Source organism: Rhamphochromis sp. 'chilingali' (genome assembly GCF_963969265.1).
Source record: "Rhamphochromis sp. 'chilingali' genome assembly, chromosome: 11".
Classification (NCBI taxonomy): domain Eukaryota; kingdom Metazoa; phylum Chordata; class Actinopteri; order Cichliformes; family Cichlidae; genus Rhamphochromis; species Rhamphochromis sp. 'chilingali'.
Genome location: NC_137938.1, coordinates 32534955 through 32562464, shown reverse-complemented (window position 1 = coordinate 32562464; position 27510 = coordinate 32534955). Strand labels below are relative to the sequence as shown.

At 40.4% G+C, this 27510-nt stretch overlaps 1 protein-coding gene across 2 annotated transcripts; it reads left to right on the top strand.

Annotated features, from left to right (window-relative positions):
* The first annotated feature begins 61 nt into the window (after window positions 1-61).
* smarcc1a (SWI/SNF related BAF chromatin remodeling complex subunit C1a) lies at window positions 62-27510 on the top strand. Of its 2 annotated transcripts, none has more exons than XM_080895325.1 (28): window positions 62-309; window positions 5394-5513; window positions 5611-5696; window positions 6056-6137; window positions 6599-6691; window positions 6798-6867; window positions 7149-7218; window positions 7430-7505; window positions 7882-8007; window positions 9581-9675; window positions 10210-10340; window positions 11625-11684; window positions 11822-11859; window positions 12242-12360; window positions 12709-12780; window positions 12955-13068; window positions 13401-13554; window positions 14144-14254; window positions 14375-14434; window positions 14717-14975; window positions 15840-16001; window positions 17049-17104; window positions 18022-18175; window positions 18410-18594; window positions 18815-18949; window positions 23223-23574; window positions 24308-24433; window positions 26588-27510. In XM_080895325.1, exons 1-28 carry the CDS (start codon window positions 124-126, stop codon window positions 26677-26679), a joined length of 3384 nt encoding a protein of 1127 aa, XP_080751451.1. In that variant the 5' UTR covers window positions 62-123; the 3' UTR covers window positions 26680-27510. The 2 variants fall into 2 exon arrangements, with proteins under 2 accessions (XP_080751451.1, XP_080751450.1); XM_080895324.1 differs by having other exon boundaries at window positions 9557-9675.

Below are 27510 nucleotides of genomic sequence, written 5' to 3'. Positions count from 1 at the left end.
GATATTCAGGCTCGCGAGACTTCAAATTACTCAACACGTTTGCGGCTGCGCAATGTCATTCGAAAACTTGCACGCTGAGGGACGCCGTGGAGGAGAAAGACAACGCAGCGAACAAAACACACAATGGCGACGGCGGCGACAACGGCAGGCGGAACGGGCTCGGGTGGACCGACCACTGGCCCCGTCGGTGGTTTAACCGCAGTGGGACGAAAGAAAGACGGTGGTCCGTCTGCGAAATTTTGGGAAAGTTCAGACACGATATCCCAGCTGGAGACGGTGCGACTCTGGATCGGAAAGCACTACAAGAAGGTAAGCTAGCTGCCCGCTCCTCTATTGATTTCTATGAAGGCCCGCGTCCCGCTAGCACAAAGGGGCGCTCATATTTTAGTTAGCTGCAGCCACCCAGAGCTAAGTAGAGTTAAGTTTTAAGAGTGCTTATATATAATTTTGTTTGGGAGTTCACCGTCAGTATACTGCCTATTGTCTTGAACAGTTTGAGTTATCAGTTCTTGTTTATCAAATAGCTATTGTTAGCTCGCTAACTGCCCATTCAATGTTGCTACTAATATGACGCTCAGGGGGGAAATGTTTACAAACGAGCGACACATAGCCGCGTATAATTTTTTAACTAGTATGTAATAAGTTTCTCATTAAAAAGAAATAACGATAAACCAAACTTTCTTATTAGTTTTTCAAAAGGCCCAAGATGCTAACCTATATGTAAGTCACGGGACATACCCTGCAGAAATTATAATATTAGCTTAATAAACCCCAGCTTTCTTTTTATGCCATCTTAAAAGGTACTTTACTTAGAAGGTAATTATCTACTTCACTGCGTGCTGTTTGCAGGCCCAGTCCTGTTCCATGCTGTCAGTGTGAGTTTTGTCAACACAGCAGCATAGCACACCGTACAATTTGCACTTGCCTACTGAATTAGCCAAACAAAGAGTGCTCCTCTTGTCACGTCAGGCTCTCATTCAAAACCACTGACACGTTGTGCCTGCTCAAGTTATAGCAGAAACATTATTCAAATGAAATGGCATAGATAAAGGCTTGTGAATACAGCGTTTACTCGCAGATTTATATTACAATATTTCATATATAAACTTGGCTTTTTTTAAGTATATCCACTGTTCAATAAAGTTGCCTTTAAGAATAATAAATACATCCGTTTTTTTGTTGTTGTTGTTGTTTTTTTGTTGTTGTTTTTTTGCAAAGATATTTATGTGAGTTATTTGAGGCCATATAGCAGTGGAAGGTCTTCCAGCTTTAAATGTACTTTGTTGCTGTTGACTGTGATCTTTCTGGCCAGTGTTTAGTTGTTGTGTTGCATGAACTTAGCATAGACTAAATCTAAAATAAGCAACTAAAACCTTATGTCATTATTTGGTGATGCAACAGTATATAAATGGGATTCACTAACATTGTCGTTGGATTACATTGATTTTGCACTGGCTAAACCTTAAAGGATAAAGTCATGACTTGATTTTTAAATTTTTTTGGTCGAGATTGATTCTCTAGAGCAAAAAGATCAGGAAATAAATAGCATCCAACTACCGTATTTTCACGACCATAAGGCGCACTGTGCTAAAAGGCGCAGTCTCAGTTATGTGTGCCCTTACTGTATTTAACACACACATAAGGCGCACTGGACCATAGGGCGCATACAAGTACCGTATGCGTATTTAAAAATAAAGCGGGAGCAAACCTGAATTCGGTACCTTACTCACATTTCTATTGCCGGTAATCGTCATCATCAACAACACACAAGCATACAAGTGTGCATATTTAAAAATAAAGCAGGAGCAAAACTGAGTTTGGTACTCACATTTTTATTACCAATAATCGTCATCATCAACAACACACAAGCATACAAGTGTGCGTATTTAAAAATAAAGCAAGAGCAAAACTGAGTTTGGTACTCACATTTTTATCATCAATCAAACCCATCGAAGTCCTCATCCTCTGTGTCTGAATTGAACAGCTGCGCTAAATCTCCATCAAACATGCCAGGTTCACTGTCTTCACCGTCAGAGTCACTTTCCGTGCCGTGCGGCTCCTCGGAAACGATGCCGGCTTTTGCGAAAGCTCGAACAACAGTGCCAGCAGACATGTTAGCCCAAGCATCTACAATCCATTGGCAAATTGTGGCGTAACTCGCCCGGCGCTGCCTTCCACTCTTAGTGAAACTGTGGTCTCCACCGGTCATCCATCGCTCCCAGGCCGCTCGCAGCCTTACTTTGAACGGGCGGTTCACACCGATGTCCAGCGGTTGGAGTTCCTTTGTCAGGCCTCCCGGAATGACAGCAAGCTCACAGTTCATTTGCTTCACAAGTTTTTTCACATCGGCTGTGAGATGGGCACGCATAGAGTCACAGATCAACAGCGATGGTGATGCGTGGAAAAAACCACCTGGTCTCCTTACATACACCTCCCTCAGCCAGTCTTTCATCATTTCCTCATCCATCCAGCCCTTTTCATTTGCCTTAATGATGATTTCTGCTGGAAACTTCTCTTTAGGCAAAGTCTTTCGCTTAAAAATCACCATAGGCGGCAGTTTCTGTCCATTAGCATGGCAGCCAAGCACAACAGTAAAAGAAGACTTTTCATACCCCGTTGTGCGTATCGCTACCGTGCTGGTCCCCTTCTTCTCCACAGTGTGACTCCCCGGGATGTCAAAAGTGAGCGGGACCTCGTCCATGTTTGTGATGTGGCTGGGCTGGATGTTTTTGTCGCCGATGTGTTTGCTGCAGTAGGAGTGGAAGATGGCCAGCTTTTCCTTATAATCCGCTGGAAGTTGCTGCGCTACCGTAGTCCTGGTCCGGATGGAAAAATGGCACCGTTTCATAAAATGAAAGCACCAAGACGGACCTCCTTGGAAATGTTCAATGTTCATCTCTTCAGCTAGTGAAACTGCTTTTAGCCGAATGGTGACCGTCGAAACGCTTCTCCCGCTCGCTCTTTGCTCGATGATCCACCGCTCGAGTCTTTCCTCCAACTCGAGCCACCTCGCCTTATGTCCGCGGAAACTCAGCTGCGTTTTCTTGACCTGCCGGAGCTTGTTTTCCAGCTTCCTCCATTTGCGAACCATCGATTCGTTAATCTTAAATTCTCTCGCCGCTGCTCGATTTCCATGTTCCTCCGCATAGCTGATGGCCTTCAGTTTAAACTGTGCTTCGTAAGCGTGTCTCTTTGCCATTTTCAGGGTTGTTAAAACAACGATGTCCTGCATAATGCACATACCTGTTCTTTTATACAGGTATGTGCGATTGTCCCGGTATATACGATCAACGCCCACACTTCACCCTTTAACGTTCTCATGGTGTTCTCTACTACGTCCTCCTTACAACACATAGGGCGCACCGCGCTATAGGGCGCGCCGCACTTTTCTAAGACTTTTAAGTGCGCCTTATGGTCGTGAAAATACGGTATCCCTCTTGTCCTGCTGGTAACAGGACCTGGATATCAGGGACGGCAGTCTAAGCAGAAACCTGTCGCCATGCAAGGCAAAAGATATAACAAGTTTAAACAAAAATCATTAGTCTGTTGACTCTCTAGAGCTGCAACTAACAATTATTTTGATATTCGACTAATCTGCCTAATTATTTCAGTAACTCTTATCTCTGCTTCCTGTAGCCAAACCTCCTGTTCTACCCTGTAGTACCTCATCTGCTGAAGTCTGCCCACCTGTGAATATCACCCTGTTGTTTTGTCCCCCACCAACTTAACATAATGATCCAAGAAACATTTGAATTTCAAAATAATCAAATGTATTTTTAACATTACTCAATAGTTTGTATATTATTTGGTTCATGAATTCATGATTGGATGTTCTGGAGCGAGGCTTGCTCTTATCTTTGTGATGATGTTCCCAGCTGCTGATAACCATGCTAATGATGCTCTCCGTCATAACTTAAGCCATCTGAGAGGCGCATGAGCCTCTTTACAGGACTAACTTATCTATACCCCACTGCTTAATACTAGTATAGCAAAACAAAACAGAAATAGAGCTCTAGTAAACGACTCTTGTGGCTGCTCATATCATGGTAACAGACTTCTTTTTATTACCGTATTTCCCGGACTACAAAGCGCACCTAAATATTAGCCGCACAAGCTAAAATCAGGGGAAAATCCTGTTTTGTACATACATTAGCCGCACCTGACCAAAAGCCGCAGGTGTTTCAATGTTGACTTATCATATGTAAGAGAATATGCACAAAGGGAATTGTCAGGAAAGAGATGGCTGTTTGGAGACATCACTTTTATTAATATTTTGAAAAACAAGTTATGGGTACATATTTGCACATGTAGTACATAACAATAACCTACAGCACACCAGAACAATAGATTCGGCCTACCTTTTAGGCTCAGGTGCAGTGACACAGCTTTAACAAGAAGAAAAGTCAGTCATTCACCACCATCTTTCTCTTCTTCCTACGCACTAAAACCACCAAAGTCCTCTTCTCCAGTGTCGGATACAAACAGGCTCATGATGGCTTCGTCATCCACTCTTCTTCTCTCCTTCGTTGTCACTTTCAAAACCAAAGAAATCCTCATTGTCAGTGTCAGAGTCGAACACCCTCAGAAGGGCCGTGGCGGTGTCCTCCTCTCCATCATGCAGCAGTCCAGCCCTTCAAAATCCGTTGGTGATCGTGGATGTTTTCACACTTTTCCACGCTGTCAGAATCCACCGGTGGAGTTGGGCATAACTTGCTTTTTGGGCCTAACTTGCAAGTTTATCGCCGCTCATCATCCACGACTCCCGCTGAACGCGTAGCGCTACTTTGAAGTTTGTTTTTCGCGCTACTTCGTACGGCACTACGTTGCCTGGCGGACGGACATGTGACTAACATACCACTCTTGAACCCCGATCCTTCCGCCAGGCAACGTAGTGCCGTACAACAGCGGAACACACAAAACAAATCGTCTTACGATATGACAAAAATCACGGACAATCCATAGAAAAGCCGCACCTGACTAAAAGCCGCAGGGTTCAAAGCTTGTGCAAAAAGTAGCGGCTTATAGCCCGACATTTACGGTATTTCCTTTTATTACTTAAGTTTTGATACTGTGATGTGTTATGTCATGTTGTGTTGTATGCAATGTCGTTGTGGGACAGTTTTCCAATTTCATTGTACTATTGTACTATGAATGACTGTGCAATGACAATAAAGAGTTATCTTATTATCAAATGAAGAAGCCCATTCTCAGACTTTTGAGCATTTCTTTGGAATTAATTCATGTACAAAAAAAAAATCTAAACTCTTGTAGGTTCTATTTTTCTGTCTTTTGACCACCTTGACTTGCTAAAAAAAAAAAGACTGCTAGATGAGATGGGAATCTGTGCCATTGCTATCATGTTACTGATAACTTTTTTTTGTGCCTACTTCCAGTACGTCCAGAATGACTCCCCCTCCAGTAAATCCCTGGCAGGTCTCGTGGTCCAACTGCTGCATTTCCAGGAAGACGCATTTGGGCGAAGAGTCAACAATCCTGCTCTTACAAAGCTACCTGTAAGCATACAAACATTGCATTCTACAAAAATCGCCATCACAGTTGAATCCCAAATGGTAAAGTATTCTGTTCTTATGGTTCCTCTCATATCTTCAGGCCAAGTGTTTCCTGGATTTCAAGGCAGGAGGTGCTCTCTGTCACATTTTGGGATCTGTCTACAAGTTTAAGAGCGAGCAAGGCTGGTAAGTTAGCTTGTGTAACTTAGTATGAGTAGATGGGTCTGACATTGATCATCAACTTAAACCCTCCTTTTGAAGTCATTGGTCTTAGAAATATAATTTAAACTATCTCAGTTGTGCATTTTGAAGATAAGCAAAAATCTTAATGGTCTTGTATTTTAGGATGTTGGTTTATGGAGTTAAAAAAAATAACCATTTGTGTCAGTTCCCAGTGATTGTACTACCTTGAATGACTTTATTTGTCCCCCAAGTTGAATATCTCAGCAGTCCATGGATGGCGTAGGGCATAGAAGTTGCACATAAAGTCATAATAAATGCAGAGTTATTATTTGAATATTCATGTGGCTTTGTGTCATTCTCAGGCGAAGATTTGACCTACAGAATCCCTCCCGGATGGACAGGAACGTGGAAATGTTCTTAAATGTTGAAAAGAACCTGGTCCAGGTACAGGACAAAGTCCTAATGCTCAAGCTTCTCCTTATGTTTATTCTAAGTACATTTGTTAATCAAAGTGCAGTCTTTAATAAAATTCAATTAGGCTTCGTGTATTCTAGTTATGAAGTTCAGATATTGCAGTTGTGTTTAACTGGCATTCACACTTTCAAAATGCATACAGGGTTTTTATTGTTAAAATTATTGTAAGTTTCAGTAACTCAAAGTCTTTTAACATTTTAAATGAATAAGCTCAGATTCCATTTAGCCAGTGTGCAGGTATCAGATTTTGACTGTATGCAGTTGTATGGAAATGAGGTAAAGGTGTGTTTTTATGTTGTCAAGTGTCCCTTAAAACTTCAACTGTAATCACTGCATTGAGAGATAAGTGAGTGTACTTTTGTTTTTGTACTTTTGCTTTGTTATAAAGCAACTTTTTGCGTGACTCTAACTTAAACCTTCTTCATGTGTAGAATAACTGCTTGACTCGACCCACTGTTTACCTGTCGCCAGACATCGAGCAGAAACAGGCTAGTAAGCTCAAAGACATCATCAAAAGACACCAGGTGAGCACAGAAATGAAATGATTTCCAGAGTAGTAAAATTCTCATGGGACGCTCTGGTGTAGCAGCCTTTTAAGTTGTTCATTTTGTTTTTCTCTGTTCTCTTCAGGGCTCCATTACTGATGACAAGTCGAAGGCCACCCATATCATTTACCCATCACTATCCCAGCAAGAAGAAGGTTTGTTAGTTATCTCTGTGATTTACGGACTTAATTCTTAGTCAAGTAATGTGAACCACATATCTACTTTCTTTCATTCTCACTTCATTATCCTTCTGACCTAAAACCAACTTATTACTACAGTTAAATAATGAAAGATTTTAAAAGTGACTTAAAATATAGTAAAGTGATCAAATACTGCTTGGTAATCTTACCACTTTGTTTTTTTTTAGTTTTGTTTTTGCTTATAAAAGTGTAAATAATTGTGAAAACTCCTGAATATTGGTATTTATGTTTTGCAGAGGAGTGGCTGCGTCCTGTCATGAGAAAAGACAAGCAGGTGCTTGTCCATTGGGGTCTCTACCCAGACAGGTGAGCAGAGTGAGGCATTAAGCAGCTCACAAAAAGATCTGTGCTTCAGCTGGTGGATGTAAATTATTTCCTTCTAATATTTGGGCATTTTAGGAAAATGTTGGCATTTTATTAAAGAAAAGAAAAATAAATAATCACTCGAATCATCCTGAGAGAGATATTTCTGTTCATGACTTCATGAAGTTACTGATAACTGTTTTTATTTTGTTAGCTACGACACCTGGGTGTCAGCCAGTGAGTTAGACGGTGACCCAGAGGACCCACCCAGCACTGACAGACCTTGGAAGGTGAGATGTCTGTAACCAATAGGTTTTCTTTTGATACTGGAAGACTTTTTGTGTCCCTTAGAGTTTCCAGTTTTGGCTTTTGTTACCTATGTGTTTATAAATTGTCCTGAGAATATAAATGGTCACTATTGTATGCATCTGACATGTGTTTCTACCTGCATACCAAGCAGTTTTATTGTATTTATTTATTTTAAAATGTAAAGTGAAGCGGCTTTACCACATCAGCTAACCAATTTCCTTGTTTTTGCATTTATGTATTTCTGTCTCTTCTACTTGTTCTTTAGTGTCTTCCACTGAAAAATAATGGGAAATTAGGTCAGCAGAGTAAATTGATGAGTTGATTCTACTCTGTTATCTCCTTCCTTACTCTGATAAGGTCCATGCCAAGTGGGTTTTAGACACAGATGCCTTCAATGAGTGGATGAATGAGGAAGACTACGAAGTGGATGAGAACAAGAAGCCAGTCAGCTTCCGCCAGAAGATTTTCCCCAAAGAGGAAGAGGTATGTGTTTTTGCTGTGTGGGTGTGTGTCAGTGATCCAAACTTCAAATCCAAGAGAAAGCAGGTTTTCCAGCCACGTTATATCAGTACAGTGTGACAGCACCGCTCCTACCATTGTTGTTAAAGGGTGCCAACCTGATCGTTGTTACAAGTGACTTGTGTTGAAATTGGCTCTTTTGTAGAGGTATTAATCTAAAATTGGTCTTCAAATCTGTACTGTATGTAAGCCTGGAAATGGAAATTATTTGACTGAGACTAGGTGTGAATGCTGGTGTGAATTTGAATGTTTTTGCTGTTAGTCTGTCCCATTGCATGTTGCTTTGCTGTATGGATTGTGCACCTCACTCTTCTTCGTTCACAACTGGCTTCAGTCTGCATGCTGCCCATCCTTTCCAAGCCTTTCCTCACACTTTGTCTATTTCTAATGAGTTTCAGGGTTCCTGTTCATGTTGAGTAAATGAACTCCAAAAGTTATGATGCCAGAGACATTAAGTTTTCTTTTACATTGTTTTGGCCTTTTCACTGATCACTCATGATCACTCATGTGAGCATTAAGCAAACTGGCCACACAGATGTTTAAGTGCTCCAGTTTCCCATTAAGTGTAGCTCTTTGGGTTACCCTTACGTTGTACTCTTGACCTCTGTCATACACGGACTCACACAAAACATTGAGTGAACTGCATCTATGAGGTTAGTAAGCACATGCTTCACTAAGCCTTTCAAAAAAATAGTTTTTATATGAATTAGCTTTTTATTAATCCTCAGCCCCACTGTATGCCTGGAAGTAAACAGAAAAAAGACTGCCAGGAATGGCCATTGTAGTAAGTGCAGTCAGGACAGCCTGCCAGCTGACCTAATCATCAGGAACTGCTATGCTGGCTGGCATATTCATCCTTGTTTACATGTGTGAACCTGTAGATGAAGCTTTCGCTTAAGTGTGAGTTTGGGCTGAATAGGCGGGCACTCACATCACATTGATTTATGAAAAGCTGACTGGTCAGGCTTAGGCTTTTCTACTAGTTCTTATAATTTGGTGGATGAAGCACCATCTGCAGGATAGAAATATTTATGAAAGCTCCAAATTTATTGACAATGGATGAATTGTTTTGTAGGACTTGGATAAATCTCCAGAATGCAGTCATAGAGTGCGAAGTTAACATCATCTATAGAGCCACAGCAAACACATTAAAAGCTTATCATTTTATCTAATCTGGAGCCTTTTTTTTGTTACTTTTTATTAAATTTGAAAAGGGGGAAAAAAATAATCAAATAGTGACAACTGGACAAAAAAAAGTTTGTCTGCTGCTGAAGAGAAATTCCTCTGATCCTGAAATGAGGGTCAGTGTGAAAGAGTGTCTGTTTGAAGAGGACAAACAGGAACCCTGATCGTCTCCTCCACCTCCACGGCATCCCCACCCCACCCCTCCTACGGTCGTTCTCCCACTGCTTCCCCTCCTTGTGTGTGCAACCGTTCCATCCTCTCATTCTGCCGCTCTTTCTCTCATCCTCCATCCCTCGCTCCCTGCGCTGCTCGGGGTTTGTCTGATCAGTCTTCCCGTACACCCGATCGCAAGGAGCGCAAGGCCAACTCTGCGGGAAAGAAGAGGAGGCGCTCACCCTCTCCACCCAGCACTCCAGCCGAGTCCCGTAAGAAGGGAGGCAAGAAGGGGTAAGGATGCTTCTCTTCGTTTTTGTTTTTATTGGTAGTATAAAATGTAGTGAGTACTGAGTAAACGCAGATTTGTGCAAGTGGTCTCCTAAAACTTCAGATTTGTCTCTAAAGGATAAAACTTGGTGATCCAATACATTTTTTTCAAAAGACAACAGGCCTAAATGTGACTCAGGAACAGGAGATGTATCATTCATTTTGTTTAAGCAGATTTTAATAAAATATGCTGCAAAAATTAATTTTCCAAGGCTTGGGGACTAGTTGTATTTGGATATTAATCCACAGTGATTGTGCTAGGGAGCATTTATGGTAGCAGGACTGTGTATGTGTGATTGAGTCAATGTAGACTATATTTAATGAATGAACATGTCACTTTGTACAGCAGTGAGACTGATGTGAGTAGAATTAGGACGACAATGAAGCCCTGTGGTGCAGTATAATAAGATATCAGTTATTTATCCTGGTGTTTGATTTTTTTTTATTGTCACGTTTTAACAGTTAGAGAAAAGCAAATAAATCATTTCTTTCTCTCAGGAACCCGGGACCTCACTGGAAACGACGGGGCCACAGAGGAGAAGAGGAGGACACTGAAGAGGACATGACAAAAGACATGGACGATTCCTCAGCTGGTGCTAGCATGGAGGAGGGCAGCATCTCCAAGAATGGTATGTGCTGAGTATAGGGGCTAAGCTTGGCTCTATTTGTGTTTGTGTTGCAAACTACCATCTGTACATGAGATACTTTTCCTGTGTATTAAAGCATTAATTTGGATTATCATTAGATTAATTAAATACACTTGTTCATTAAATGTTTTAGCCTTCTAAAATGAATGTAATTATTCTGTCTTAGCTGTCATAGAAAACGTCAGACAGTTATTATGAAACGCCTAACTAATTGAATTTAAATTTAGGTGGTTACATGGACACAAAAACTGCTTGCATAGACCAAATAATTTTTTACCACAATAGGCATCCTAACTTGGCCATCAATACTTTGATATTTGTTAAATGTAGTTAAACATCACAGAATAGTCATATTAAAGAAATTTTACATAAGCAGATAAAAAGGGTATTTAATATTCAGTTACAAATGTAAAGTTTTGCTCTATAGCATGTATAGCAAAGTACGCATAACTAAAATGACTTTACTGTCTTTACATTTAATTGATCATCAATTGAGTCGTATTTAGATTTTATCTATAATTGTAACATAATATATATATTATATATATAATATATATAAACAGTTTTAAATGGTATTTGTCTGCAGTTGCCAGTAAGATCAGAGACAGAAATTAGGATATTTAAATGATTCCTGTCATAAGTGCCCTCTTCAGTCTTGTTGTTATGTGTTGCAATGTTCAGCTAGAGCTTTATAAGCAGTAAGAAACCTGCACTGTGATCTTTGTCCTGTTTCTCTCTTTGTAAGGTTTGTCCTTTTCTAAACAGAGATAAATTTTATTTCATTCAATTTTAAATTCATTTTTTTGTGATTTTTCTCTATGTGGCTGCTGTGTACTGAATCATTATGTTATGATGACAAGAAAATCCCCTCAGCAGCAAGGGAAAAAAACATACCCATTGACGCTCACAGTTTAAGTCAGAAAATAGAAAAAAACCCTTGGGTGCTTCTTTTTCATGATCTGTATTCTGCTTAAAGATTCCCTTTAAAACCAACACACACAATTCTGTCTATAATACTCTTTTTAGACCAAGTCCCATTCGTTATGTCCCACTTTTGTCCCAAAGAAATCTCCTTGTCTTCCTCCAGCACACAGACACGCACTCAGTCTATTGTAGTCTCCCCTTTTGCAAACCAGAAAGCTCGTTATTGTCTTCATGCCCATGGCTGAATTAGACAGTCTTTGAATAATTTTTCTTAAATATTTTAATTTTTCCCCTCTTCTGTACTTCACTTTGTACATTTTTTTTCTTTTATTCCATGCACAGCAAATTCAAAGAAAGACAGCGAGAATACACCGGTCAAAGGAGGGCATGTGGCCGACTTGGGTATGTATTTATAAATGAACTTGTATCCTTGTGTAGGAGTTATATGAGTGAGATTAGCATCTTTTGTATGTGAGCATAAGCTGCTCCGCAGTTTAAAAGCAAACCTGACTCGAGACATTTATTTTTATTTTTTCCAGATGACATGGAAGATGAATCTGTGATGTCTGGTGGAAAGGTAAGACCACTGATTCCTGTCTTTATCTCTCTAGTATAGTTAGGAATATCACATATACATATCACTCCCAGTCACTCCTGGGAGTGATATGTAATATAAACAGTGTATTTTGATTCAGTTAAACTAAATCTAATTGAAATATGAGGAAATGGTACGATTAAAATATCCCTATAGTTATTATTCAAAGAACTAAAAACTAGCGTGCACCTGCTGTTTTTCTTCATTCTTTATACAGGCTTTGTTTTTGTTTTTTTTAAAATAAATGTTTGTGAGCAAAGCCACTTTAATTCCAAAGTAGGGCTGTCTCATGAATTGTAATTACACAGCACGATGACTTTTTTCAGACTGCTGTTACTTGACCTGTCTGCTTATCCTTCTGCAGGATGATGAGGAACAAGGCAAAAGTGAAATAAACCGACTGGATGCCAATGAGGACAATGTGACTGAACAGACGCATCACATCGTTATCCCCAGCTATGCTGCTTGGTTTGACTACAACAGGTAAGTGTTGTGAATCTGAAACTTAAGCTACATTACACAAATAACTTGGTTAATAAGTTATAACTAACTTTTCAAAAGCTTATGTGGAGTGGAGATGATAGGAGGCTTTTTATTTTGGAGAGATAGTGAGATGTTGCTGTTTGGAAGAAGATGGATTACAGATGCATTTTAAAAAAACACAAAAAAAACCACCAGCTGCAGTTTACATGCAGTTAGAGGTGCACTTGATGACATCTGCAGGCCATTCTTAATCTCATTGCCATTAAAAATACAATTTTATTTTAGGAATAACATTGTTTCTTCCTACTTTGATATCTATCAATATTTTTTCCTTTCCTTTCTTGTTAGCATCCATGAGATCGAGAGACGAGCCTTGCCAGAGTTCTTCAACGGAAAGAACAAGTCCAAAACTCCAGAAATGTGAGTTTACACACACACACACACACACACACACACACACACACACACACACACACACACACACACACACACACACACACACACACACACCAGTCCCACATATATAAAAATGCAGCTTTCATATAATAAGTCTCCTATCATTCTAACGGGACATACTGCGACATCTCAACACAGATACCTGGCCTATCGAAACTTCATGATCGACACGTATCGGCTGAATCCTCAGGAGTACCTCACCTCCACCTCCTGCCGCAGGAACCTGACTGGAGATGTTTGCGCCATCATGAGGTTCGACAGATCCACATGTTGTTAACTTTTCTGGGTTTTTTTTTTTTGTTTTTTTTGTTTTTACATATTAATTTGGTTGGATTAATGGGCAGTGGCTAACTCAATAAAAAATATTTATGAATATTAAAAACTTACCCTAAATGAATTGAATTGTTGTATTATGCAAGTTAACACCTACTGGGAGGCCTTCAGCCAAACACAGTCCTGAAGAAATGCCATGCATTTGACTGGTACCTTTGTAGGTGCCACACATGCTTTAAAGAGAAGATGATAAGTAGCTTTTCATTGTTTTAATTATTTTTTTAATGTAATTATTCCCCCTCCCCCTCCAGGGTACATGCATTCTTGGAGCAGTGGGGTTTGGTGAACTACCAGGTCGATGCAGAGTCTCGTCCATTGCCAATGGGCCCCCCACCCACTCCTCATTTTACTGTGCTGGCTGACACACCCTCTGGCCTCATGCCTCTTAACCACAGACCCCAACCGGTAAGGACAACTTAAAGAGGGAAGGAAGAAGTAGGTTTGAATCCACTTGTGCAGCCAAGGACCATATTTTTTGAGGATAAATAGATTGGTTCCAAATAAAGAAATTTTTGAGCAATGACTCTCACTCCAGAGTGGCTTTTAATAACATCCCTGAACGTTATCGCTAAACACCTAAATTAGTTTTGTGGGGTTTTTTGTTTTGTTTTTTGTTTTTATACCAAATATAGATCAAATCCTGAAGAATTTTGTCCTTTTTGCTAGCAATTCACTTTAAAAGGCAAGCATGGAATCTGTGATTTGATTGTTTGTTTTGTTTTTCTGGCCAACACACCAACACCAAAAGATGTTTAACTTTGATTAAGATGTCAAAAGAAAAACAAACTGAAATAGTTGCAAACCAATTATCACTGAAATTATAATAATAAAAATCACAGCTGTGTTGTTTTCTCTGGGTTCCCTCCATTATACCCTTGTACCATTTCATTGATGAGCTTCATTTGTAAAACTGCTGCATCAGATGGTCCTATTGCAAAAAAATACATCTTCATACAGACGGTTTGCTAATGTGTGGCCATTTTATTCCTTCCAGATTCCTCCTCCACAGCCAATGCCCAATTTTGCAGACAAAAGCAAAGACAAGCCCATTGACCTGCAGAACTTTAGCCTTCGTTCTGACCTCTACAACAGGAAAAGCATCAAGGTTGGAACTTGTTTAACTTCCTAATGTGTTTTTCATGTTTAAAGTTCTAACAGTCTCTCTGAGCTGGTGTGTTAGAATTTAAAAACAAAGAAATGTCTATTGTGGACTTTGATTCCTCAGGGTAAAGCAGGCAGCACTACCAGAGATTGGACTGAGCAGGAGACTCTGCTGCTGCTCGAGGTGAGTCTTCAAGTACAGAAGATAGGAGTGTCCTGTTTTAAATAAGAAAAACTTCCAATGTTTGGCTGCTGATCATAAGCTCAGCCTGTTCTTATGACCTGATAAAAAAAACAACAACACTTTTTTCTGTCATTTTCTTTCTATGTTTTTTTGTCTTTAACAAAAAAAGATGGCGATAAACTCTTTATGCCTCATGGAATTATAAATATTGCTTTATTAAATGTTCTCTGGCTTTCTTTTTATAATAAGACTTGTATCGTCACTCCTGTCACCTATGGCTAGGCCCTGGAGATGTATAAAGATGACTGGAACAAGGTTTCGGAGCATGTTGGTTCACGCACCCAAGATGAGTGCATCCTGCACTTCCTGCGGTTGCCCATTGAAGATCCATACCTGGAGAGTACGGAGGCCACACTTGGGCCTCTTTCCTATCAGCCCATACCTTTCAGCCAGTCTGGGAACCCAGTCATGAGCACAGTAGCCTTCCTGGCATCTGTTGTGGATCCCAGAGTGGCATCTGCTGCAGCCAAGGCAGCACTAGGTGAGAACTGGTGGGAAAGAGCCATAAACTGCGGGGTTTAAATCTATACGATATTTTAATGAGCTTCTGTATTTTAATTGCTAAATAGCTAGAAACAGAAACATTTACAACAAATATCAGTGCAGCAGTTTCTTGACTTCAGAGGAGATACTAGAGATTTATCTGTATATTCAGTTTCATTATCTTAAACAACATCATGCAGCCACAAATATACATGGGTTGGGTTTTGAATGGTTCTGATTTTTGAACGTTAAAGAGGAGATGTCTGCCTTTTGGTTACACGTGTTACTTTTGTGTAACTAAAAGTGACCTGTTACACAAGTTAGTAATATTTTTCCTGGTCTTGTGCCAGTTACACTAAAAACAAAAAGACCAGTAGAAGATAAATGTAACTACTGAATTGCTCAGATAACGTAACATGAGATTTAGTTGAGACAGCAGACAAACACTGGCCACTGTAATTAATAAATATCAAATGTAATTAATAGAATATGAGCCGATACTGATGTGTGGCTTTTATTTTTCTTTTTAAGTGGGAAGAATAACAGGGGGAAAGTAGCTATGTACAGGTAAAAAAAATGGTTTAGCTCTGTGAGTAATTAACACTGTTACTACTGCTTTTTGAAACTAAATAAAAAGAGAACACCAAGTGAACACACAATACTGAAAGCAGCTCCAAAAACGGTCTGTGCATATGTGACTACTTTGTCATTATAAAGTGAATAAACACGAGCTGCACAGTCCAGCTGGCATGCTTGGGAATATAATACTAGCTTCATGTCTGAGCACACCATGAACTAATGAAATGTCATATTACTATCAATGAGAGTCTGAAAGTAAAAAACATCCACTCTTTGTTTGCAGAGGAGTTCTCTCGTGTACGTGAAGAGGTGCCAGCTGAGTTGGTGGAGGCTCACGTGAAGAAGGTGCAGGAGGCAGCCAGAACTACTGGGAAGGTGGATCCCGCCTTTGGTTTGGAGAGCAGCGGCATCGCTGGAACTGCCCCCGAGGAGCCAGAAAAGACTGGTGAGTGTTGTTTGTACAGATAGTAAAGAAAGACAGGCTGATGCCTCCAAGCCAACCTCGAAAGTCTTTAACGTATTTCTAAACATGTTAGAAGGTGTAATACCTCAAGCATTTCCTGATTGGGGGAAGGCAGGTATCATCTAAAATAATCGTCTGTCTTTGCTGAGGTTTGGTAGTTTTGTGACCAGCTCCAACATCACGATGTTATTCAGCAATGAGGGATGTCCACTCTAATGTAAATTGCTGCTCTGTGCATATGTCCAGGCTAACCGATGTTTCTCATCATATTTAGGCTCGTATTTGACTTTTGCTACACATCAGTCCTTTTACCAGCAGGCTACTGAGGAGTAAAGACATATTGTGAAATGTTGTGGTGTTTCTGTGTACACTGCTGTGGTAACCAGTGGATTAAAGCTGCGGTTGCAGATGGGGCAGCGCAGTGGGAGGAGGTGAAGGAGAAAACTGGGTCACCACACTCATGGATGTTCTCATCGCGTTCTCTCTCTCTGTGTTGTCTTGAAAATTACCCACATCGCCCCTGCACACAAACAAACACACACACACACAATACTTATCACTTGTTAAAGATTAATGCTCTCTTGAGCTACAGTTGTAATCAATAAGTTTAAATGTGTTCCATGCCTCCTTTAGCCTAAAGCACTCAACTGGCACGAAATCAATATTCAAACTCTTAACATACGCTCAAGTGCACCCGTGACATGGTTTAACACTCAGCCACACGCATGTATTCACCCGGTCACGTGTGAGTGTACACACAACACTTATCATTTCCTGTGGGCCTATTCATTTAAAGTGCTTTCAACCTTAGTACCTGCATGTCAAACGATGCTTTTTGATGTTGTTTATCTCAGTAAATCAATAAGTTAATTTCACTCCAGACAGGATGATATATTCAGCTACAGTCATATCACAAATGTTGGTAATATCTATGTAAATTTAGAATGTATTTAAAATAAGCTCTGACCCTCTTTGTTAGTTTTATCTGTCTGACAGATGCTGATTTTTCAGTCTTGCTGTCAATTACAGAAACCACAGAGCCGGAAAAGATGGAAACAGACTCCGACTCCCAGCAGGTTGACAAGGTGAGACCACCTTTCATGCATCTTCAGATGTTCACTGTCTCATAGGAAAACATCTATTTATAAATGGATATTATAATAAATCCCCTACTAATTAAAAGGTCAAACTGATTAATAAATCAGATTAAAACATCCAACTCGGGCCATGTGCATACCTGAATTCATTCATGGTTTAGGTTTTTCATTGAAAGTACACAATATAACCAGACTTGGGGTGACAAGCATTGGTAATGGAGATGCAACATAATCCCATTCAATGGTGAGGTAGATTATTTTGATCAAAACTATGGTTTGAATTATACCTCAGGTTTTATTAAGAGTGTATTAATTGCAAAATATTGCGAAGTGTCTTACTACCAGCCAGATCAGTTAATCATGTTTTGCTCAAGAGTAAAAAATGAAACAAAACAAAGACTAACTACATTATTCTGATGTTATTACAAGGTTACAGCTTCAGATAGTCTGGCATGCTGTAACAGGTTCATGAGTGTTCCTGTACAGACAGATGACCTGTCACTTATTACATTGATAGCCACTTCACTTATTTTTTGCACAATTTAGAACTTTCCAGTTCATTTACTTTTAGCCTTCGTCTCGTGCTTTAAAAAGCGAGTGAATGTAATGACACTAGTGGCTGTTGACTTAATTATTCTCTTACATTAGTGATTGGGGGAAGAAAGTTAACAGGGGCGAGATTTGATCAACTATTGAGTGTACTCGCAGCATTTTGTAGGTGAAAAACCTTGAATGAATGTCCTTTATTCAACACTTTTAAGCAGCTAGCTACTCTGAACCACACTTATTTCTCAAATCTCAGAGCAAATCTTAAATTCAGACTCTCAGTACAGTTGTTGTTGTTGGGGTTTTTTTTTCCTTCTGTGGTGGCACGCCTACCATTTTTGATTTTCCTCAACCTTCAGGGTGAGTTGAAGGATGAAGCTGAGAAGCCGAGCGAGTCTGCCGAGAAGAGCGACAAGACAGAAGCAACAGAAAAGGTGAAAAAAGAGGGAGCGGAGGCATCGGAGCGTGAAGAAGAGAATGAAGAGGGAGGGGAGGCTAAGACCGCTCAAGCAGGTAACAGTTTATGCCAAAGTGAAACTAAAGCTCCATTTCACAGGCATGCAACTTTGTTTTTAAATTGCAATTTAAAGGGTCTACTTCTGGTTGATTATCCTGATGATTTGCTAATTTATTTAGTGTTTTATTGTTTAATTAGTCTGTAAAATCTGATAATGTTTTTCCACACACATTCTTTGAAAAGTCTACATAAAGTGCTTGATCTTTTCTATTTTTTCTTTTCCTTATCAGACAAAGACAAAGAGGAGTCTATGGAGACATCATCTTCAGACCAGGAGAAGGAGAAGGAGAAGGAGGAGAAAACCCCTACAGAGGAGGGAGAGGACAAGGGCAAGAAGCTGGAACATGATATCGGAGAAGGAAACATTGCCACTGCGGCTGCTGCTGCCTTGGCATCTGCTGCCACAAAAGCCAAGGTAAGACTGCAGGACTGCTGACTCTGCAACAGCAATTGCATGGAACAACTTCAGCTTTTCTCAAATGACACTGTGTTGCTGCTATAATTTTGTGTACCTGTTGTTCTGATGGAATCCTGTACTTTTTTTTTTTTTTTTTTGTGTTAAAATAGTAAAATGCTGGAAATGGTTATTTAGCATTGATTAGATATTGACCATCAGCCCATTGCCTTCCTTTTAGCATTTGGCAGCAGTGGAGGAGCGGAAGATCAAGTCCTTGGTGGCTCTGCTGGTCGAGACCCAGATGAAGAAACTGGAGATCAAGTTGAGACACTTTGAGGAACTTGAGACCATCATGGACCGTGAGAAAGAGGCTGTAAGTCAGAAATACTTCAATACAATGTTGTATTCTGTTGGGCAGCTGGACTCTTCACTTTCAGTTAATGCAGGCACTCAAATCCTCTAATGCTCAGTAAAGGCTTATAACTGTGGTTATCAAAAATGAAGGTGAGCTGTTAACAGAAGTTCATCCGGCACTTTAAAACTACGCCTAGTCTCTAAAGTGGAAAATTAGCTGTTTGAAGCAAAGACAGATTTATAAAGTACCCACCTCTCAGACAAAGTGTCTACAGATCTTTAAAAGGTCTATAAAATTATTAATGCAACTAATACGTTTTTTAAAAAGACTTGAAGTCAAAGGAGAATGTTTTTAGTCACAGGTTACTTTTAGCTGCTTCCGTATTTCCCAAGAGGTCACCACAGCGGATGGCTCTGCATGCTTGGTTTGGCACAGATTTCATGCCAGATGCCCTTCCTGACACAGCCATCCCATTAATCTGGGATTAACCTCGTGTGGTTATTATACTATAGGGAGTGCAGAATTATTAGGCAAGTTGTATTTTTGAGGAATCATTTTATTATTGAACAACAACCATGTTCTCAATGAACCCAAAAAACTCATTAATATCAAAGCTGAATGTTTTTGGAAGTAGTTTTTAGTTTGTTTTTAGTTTTAGCTGTTTTAGGGGGATATCTGTGTGTGCAGGTGACTATTACTGTGCATAATTATTAGGCAACTTAACAAAAAACAAACATTTCAATTATTTATTTTTACCAGTGAAACCAATATAACATCTCCACATTCACAAATATACATTTCTGACATTCAAAAACAAAACAAAAACAAATCAGCGACCAACATAGCCACCTTTCTTTGCAAGGACACTCAAAAGCCTGCCATCCATGGATTCTGTCAGTGTTTTGATCTGTTCACCATCAACATTGCGTGCAGCAGCAACCACAGCCTCCCAGACACTGTTCAGAGAGGTGTACTGTTTTCCCTCCTTGTAAATCTCACATTTGATGATGGACCACAGGTTCTCAATGGGGTTCAGATCAGGTGAACAAGGAGGCCATGTCATTAGTTTTTCTTCTTTTATACCCTTTCTTGCCAGCCACGCTGTGGAGTACTTGGACGCGTGTGATGGAGCATTGTCCTGCATGAAAATCATGTTTTTCTTGAAGGATGCAGACTTCTTCCTGTACCACTGCTTGAAGAAGGTGTCTTCCAGAAACTGGCAGTAGGACTGGGAGTTGAGCTTGACTCCATCCTCAACCCAAAAAGGCCCCACAAGCTCATCTTTGATGATACCAGCCCAAACCAGTACTCCACCTCCACCTTGCTGGCGTCTGAGTCGGACTGGAGCTCTCTGCCCTTTACCAATCCAGCCACGGGCCCATCCATCTGGCCCATCAAGACTCACTCTCATTTCATCAGTCCATAAAACCTTAGAAAAACCAGTCTTGAGATATTTCTTGGCCCAGTCTTGACGTTTCAGCTTGTGTGTCTTGTTCAGTGGTGGTCGTCTTTCAGCCTTTCTTACCTTGGCCATGTCTCTGAGTATTGCACACCTTGTGCTTTTGGGCACTCCAGTGATGTTGCAGCTCTGAAATATGGCCAAACTGGTGGCAAGTGGCATCTTGGCAGCTGCACGCTTGACTTTTCTCAGTTCATGGGCAGTTATTTTGCGCCTTGGTTTTTCCACACGCTTCTTGCGACCCTGTTGACTATTTTGAATGAAACGCTTGATTGTTCGATGATCACGCTTCAGAAGCTTGGCAATTTTGTGACTGCTGCATCCCTCTGCAAGATATCTTGCTATTTTTGACTTTTCTGAGCCTGTCAAGTCCTTCTTTTGACCCATTTTGCCAAAGGAAAGAAAGTTGCCTAATAATTATGCACACCTAATATAGGGTGTTGATGTCATTAGACCACACCCCTTCTCATTACAGAGATACACATCACCTAATATGCTTAATTGGTAGTAGGCTTTCGAGCCTATACAGCTTGGAGTAAGACAACATGCATGAAGAGTATGATGTGGACAAAATACTCATTTGCCTAATAATTCTGCACTCCCTGTACATTGTGGGGAGATCCAGAACTGCTTGTTTTGGATGTTTTTGGTGACCCAACAGCAGAGTACTCATTTTGAAGTCTGCTACTCAAGGCTCATGCATTGTAATGTAAATTCTCTGCAGACAAGTCCGAGCAGTGGCAAAAAACAGGCAGCCACATGGACGTCACAGATACACACAATAATCAAGGCTTAAAACCTTGTTTGTGTCTCCTCTCAGCCTTGAGCCGGGGATCTTTTGTGTGCGCCAAATGTTTCAACCACTACACCACAGAGTCAAGAACGTTTTCATTCTCACCACCGTGAAAATCTCCGGCACATAATGCTACTCAATTAGCTCATACAGCATGACTGCATCGTTAAGGTTTCACCTAATAGGTTTTGCATATGTGCAAATGGTTTACTGTAGCAGTCTGAAAAGATAAATATTGGGATGGTGTTTTAAAATTAACCAAATATTTGTACGTTTCCTTAAACACCATTTTAACTTGCCATCAACAGGTTTCCTTGGGAAGGGTATATTTCACTTTTATGCGACTTTCACAGCATATTCTCTTAAGATTGTGTTATAAAGGTCTTACATTTAACTTGTTCATACTTACAGATACCCCATCTTAGCCTGTGAAATATTTTTTTATAAAAAGAACAACACGTGTAACAAAATATTGAGATAAAGTTGAATGTTTGATTTAAACTCCTAAATTTAAGAACAGACATTTTAAGTTGGGACAAATGTCAATATTTTAGGAGGTTTAAAGGTGGAACATGAGTGCACACATTACACCACTACCATATAATTAATAGGTAAATACACAAATATCCTTACTTGTTAGAAGTCTTTATTAGACTGTTTAAAAAAATGTAAAATAATTGTAAAACACTTTAAAATGAAAAAGAAATATAACTATTTGGATTAGCACATCCTTTGGAGTTGTCCAGAAAAGACTGCGTTACAAAGTTTCGCTTCTTCTGTTGCTATATTGGCACAAGTAACTAATAAAGATTTAATTCATCAACAGATATTGGCCAGTCAACAGGTTTGTCCCCACTTGGCCCAAGTCTTCCATAGAGATTGAAAAAGAGACGCAGCATTAATTCTCTGTGAGGAGAACATTTTTTCCAAAGCAAAGCTGTTGTTCAGTGAGGCAAGTGAAAGTGTTACCTGCCCCGACAGAGCAAATGAATGACTCTCAGCTCTTGTTTGTGTGTGTTCTGTCCCTGCACAATCCCTGGAGACGCTAGTGAGAGTGTAAAACTGTGTTTTCACGGTAGCGGCATTGGCAGTGTAGCCCAGTTTCACAGCTGTAAACAGTGCATGAAAAGGAGTCTGGTTAAAGAGGCTTTCTGAACGCTGGAATGAAACCAACCCACTCCTGCTGCTGTTCCTAACATAAACTGTAAAACACTGAGACTCTAAAACAAAGAAACACAAGGCTTTATTTAGAGCTGTATGTGCTATGCAGAAGGAACTGAACAGACCTCCCCCTTTCTTTTTCTGATTTTTGTCATGAAGCTAGTTTATTTCTTTTTAGCTTCATAAACGTTCTTTTTAGCTTCATAAACGTTCTTTTTGACTTTGGCTGTAGTTCTTTATTTTTATATCCATGTTTTGAAATACCCACCTGATGATACTGTGGGTCCAGTCTCATCAGTATAAGGAATGTGTGGTGAGTGCAGTGGCCTATGTAGTTATTGTAGGACTTCGCTCATTCATCTCAGCATAGCTGCACACACACTAGCTGTACATCTGCTGCAAGTTCAGTCTGGAGGAAGAATTATTGCTGCCAGACTAGAGAAGTTCAGGAAAGGCCGCTGATTGACATCAGGAATGGCCAAAACAGCGACCTGTTTAGTTGGACAAAATGGAAATGAGCACGAGCTCTTCAGTTCTTAAATGCATGCACAGTTTTTAAAGATTTAAAAAAAAAAAAAAGTTTTTAAAAGTAGTTGTAAAATATACCTTTGTGGCCTGTAACAAGAAAACCTCTATGTGTAAAAACTGTGTTTCGATTTCATGGCCATGGTATTCATAAGTTAGGCTTCTGCCCTGTAAAATATGCAGGACTGCATTTTGTCAGTGTGCACCTTTTTGGCGTAAAGCAGACTTTATCAGGATATAAAGCAATGAAAATGTAACTTTATGTACTGCAATACCTGCCAGTTGTTGGTGGTATTTGGTATTATAACTGTCTTAAAATAATCTTTCCTCATGGTTCCTGCATTTCTGTGCAGTTGGAGCTTCAGAGGCAGCAGCTGCTAACTGAGCGTCAGGCGTTCCACATGGAGCAACTCAAATACGCCGAAATGAAGGCGAGGCAGCAGATGGAGCAGCAAGCGGCAGCCGCGGCTGCTGCTGCTGCAGCTGCCCAGGCCCAAGGACAGGGGCCTGGGGCTGGACCACACTCTGGGCCCCCTCCACCAGGCATGCACCCAGGAGGACCTACACCACACCACGGAGGACCTCCTCCCCACCACGGAGCACCTCCACCACACCATGGAGGGCCCCCACCCGGCGCTGCAATGCACCCTGGCTACCCCCCAATGGGTCACCACCCAATGGCCCCTCACCACCCAGGACAGACAGGTGAAGGGAAAGGAAAACTACACTGGTGCTCAAAGTGATACAGAGATTAAGGAGCTTTGAAACAGGGGGAGCAGATGTGTGCTTTTAGATATTGTGAAATATTAGCATTTTCATATGGAAAGAATGTCAGCAGCTTTACCAGGTTATGACTTTCTTTGTTTTACACATTTGCCATATCAGATATTGATGGCTCAGTAGCTACTCTCTGCTGCCTTTAGTGGGTTGTCTTTCATATATACCCAAAGTTATACTAGCAGCTATGTTTTGTAGTCTTAGATCTTGGCCACTTGTTAGCCAGCTTGGTAGTAACTGCTAACTTGCTTAACAATTTTAATCTTTTTTCTTTTTCTATTTTTTTTAATTTATTTTTTATAAATGATGCCTTAATCTACCTAAAAGAACAGCTACATGAATTACTTTATTAAAGTCCCACTAATTTGGACTGGTATTTTGGTCATTTGGACTAACCCTTGGTGATTATTTGCTTTTGGGAACTGCAGGAAAATGTGGACATAATTGGCTCATTACATTAAACTTCAGCAAAATAACATATCAAGTGTTCTCAGAGAATAAGGACAGAATGGATTAAATGGCTTTTTTTCTCTACAAAATCATGTTAGTTGTTGGTTGAGTGTTTGTTTCTGGTTTGAAGCACCTCATGTAGGTTTTCTTCCTTATGTCCATCTGATCTCCATGTGTCTGATTTCTCTTATTTGTACTTTTCATGCTGCAGGACCAATGGGACCAGGTCAGCCAATGCCTGGACGTATGATGTCTGGCCCTCCTTCTGCTGGGCCTCCTCCCGGTGGCATGCCTCCCATGATGCCCCCACGCCACCCCGGAGCCCCCAACGGCATGTGTAAGTATAAATAGTCACCCTCTCATTATGCTTGTGTTGTTTTTGAATATGTATAAGCAAACTCAAGGTGGTTTATTTCTGTTGATTTGTGAAAATTTAATTCACCAAAACCAATACACGCTAAATTATGGCCTTGTTTCTAGGATCCTTTATTTACCCAACAAACAACCTAAGAAAAAAAATCTTTCTGGGAAATTCAAATAATGCTTTGACCCGGAGCTGACAGCTGGTATTTACTTTGAATGTCAGCTGCAGCTAAACATTTGGATCATTGCTGCTTATTAGCATCACAGCACGCACAGACCCTGTGGTTTGCATTGATTTCTCTAACCTTGTAAAGCAGCCAATCAGCATCTGAAATTAAGCACCAGTGTAATGATATGCATTTAAGTTTTTTGGCAGCTGCTGTTTGTGTTTCCACGTGTACTAAAGCTGAAATTTGAACTCTTTGAATGGTGTTACTTAATCGTATTTTTTGTTTTGCATTGTATTAAAGAGACTTCTCAGCATTTACATTTAGGGATGGGTATCGTTTAGGTTTTATCCGATACCGGTGCCAAATCGGTACTTTTGAAACGGTGCCGGTGCTCATGGAGAACACAAAATTGGTCCAAAAACCTCTCATGGTCAGCTGGTTTTTTGTAAAAAGATAACAATGTTAGCCTTTTCTGCAGCTATGGGGCATATATGGTATCACTCTTAGCTGGAAGCAGTGCTTAAACAATGGAAAAAATACAAACTTTGTCCAAAAACCTCTCATGTTTAGCTGTTTCCCTCTTTTTCTTTGGTCATTTTAGCCTTTTTGGCCAGGGTGAAGGGAGTATCTGCCATCAAACAAGAAGACAGCCGCATGTAGCTATGATGATGTTTGCTAGTTCACCTTACATGCATTAATGTAATAACGTGGTTAGCCTACTCAACGTAAATTACACACGAACAACATTAAGCTACTCACGCCGAGAAGAACGGCTGCTGCTGCCATCAAATACAGCGCATTTCTCGGCTTTTAAAAAAAAAAACGCTATGCGTCGCCAGGTGTTTCATCGGATTCTTGGTGTTACTTCCTTTGACAGTATCACAGTATCAGCTTAAAGCACTTGTTGCAGGCTGCTGAGTTTGCATATTTTGCTGTGAAGTACAGCCAGACTTTTGACCGCTTCGCCTTGGACATTTTTAATCTGTAGCTCTGCATAAAAGAACGTACGTACCTGGCCCCACCTACTGTCCTCGGAAACGTAAAATGATTGGCTAGAAGTGTATCACAGCTCAGGAAAAAAAAGCACCGAAATAAAGCACCGAAATGTGAGCTGCTTTTCGGTCTGGTTACTACCGTTTATGTCAGAACCGGTACCCATCCCTATTTACATTCCTCAAGAGAAACAAAATTTGTTCGATTTATTGCAGGTGACATATTATAGCGATACCATTAATTCTTAGACTGTTAACTTTTAAAGCTATGTTTGCACTTTTTGATACCTAACCTGTAATTATTTTTTTTAAAGGAGGAGAAAAATACAATTTTCTTCATGCCTTAGGATGTCATTTATGTTGCCCATCAGCATAAGTTATGGTTACCAGAAATCAATGCGGGCTTTAATTTAAAGCCTCACACCACTGCTGTGTGTGTTAGTCTAATAATTGCCCTGTAGCTAGGTTAAGCGTTGTAGATTGTTGTGATGAGATGAAACCTTTTTGTCTTTAAAGATACGGACTGTTTTTGATGTATTTTGCCTCATCATCCAGTAGAGAGAGCTCTTAAAGTCAGATATCAGCTTTACAAATTGCATCCACAATTAACCTGTGATGAATAAATTGTACTGGAGGAGGATGGTAGCCACTTGAACCACTGAAAAAGCGGTCTTTGAGAATTTCTGGTTCTGTGAAAAGCTCTTCACGTCCAAGCTTATCACTTAGTGAAGCAGTGTTGTAATGTTGTCTTGAATATGACAGAAGAGACAGTGCAGCTGCGACTGCACAGAGAAATGCAAATGATGAAAGCCAGACTAAAGGGTTAAATACCATGTAGAACTGGTTCATTACACATGACTGGTATTGAAAATACCAGGATTACAGTTACCTTCATATTCATTTATATATTAGTTCAAACTTTAGCTTGCTTCCTTTATGCTCTAAAACCAAGATTTTCCTTCTTAGATCCTGGTCCACCACCTGCACAGCCTGAAGCGATCCCTCCTGCTCCTGTAGGTCCTCCAGCACCTCCGAGTGGGCGAGTGGCTGACAACTAAGAGCTACACACAAACACGCGCGGACACACACACACACACACACACACACACAAAAGCACACAAGCTTGAAGCTAACTCTCTGAACATCAACCCCTTTTTGATGGCCTTTGCTACTGGCTCGGTATTTTTCACTCAGCACTCACATCTACTATAAACTTCATCACAGGATACACACACAGACACACACAGACACACACAGGGTTCAAAAGCAGAGGTAACCTGACATTTCACACATGCACCCATACATGCAGACTTCCACTCAGGGCACAGCGGCAAGGGTCGTCTACTTATAAACACTGTTTTCTGCTCTGTTGGGCCAAACCAAGGATTTAGACAATGACCCTGTGTACAGAAAACAAAACAAGGAGACAGAACAAATAATGATTTAAAAAAACTGTCTCATCTCTTTTTCTTTTTCCTCCTTTCTTTTTCCAGTGCTGTTTTAATTGCACTGAAACCCCCTTCCAGTCTCACAAAACACACGCCCTGCTTTTTGTCTGGTTCCTCTTTCTCCAAGACAAACACTAGGGGGAGCTAGCGAGACTAGAGAGCTGGTGTGACCTGTAGGGGTGGGTGGTGTGTGTGTGTGTGTGTGTGTATTGAAGCAAGCAGATTTTTCAGACATTAACATGAATAAAACACACATGGGGGACCCAGCCTGCCCTCACTCTTGTCTTGTCGAGTATCTACCTCTCGCTCCTCTTGAAATGATACACTGTAGTTTTGTGTGTGTGAGTGTGTGTCTGTGAATGTGTGTGTCAGACAGAGGGCTGGGTGATGGTCATTTGTGCCTTTTTTTTTTTTTTTTTAATGTATGGAATCTGTTTTTTA

Coding starts and splice junctions, on each gene's coding strand:
- smarcc1a (XM_080895324.1), top strand. CDS start 124: ATGGCGACGGCGGCGACAACGGCAGGCGGAACGGGCTCGGGTGGACCG. Junction 8,008..9,556: donor TTTTCCCCAAAGAGGAAGAG/GTATGTGTTTTT, acceptor TTGTCTGATCAG/TCTTCCCGTACACCCGATCG. Junction 13,069..13,400: donor GATGTTTGCGCCATCATGAG/GTTCGACAGATC, acceptor CTCCCCCTCCAG/GGTACATGCATTCTTGGAGC.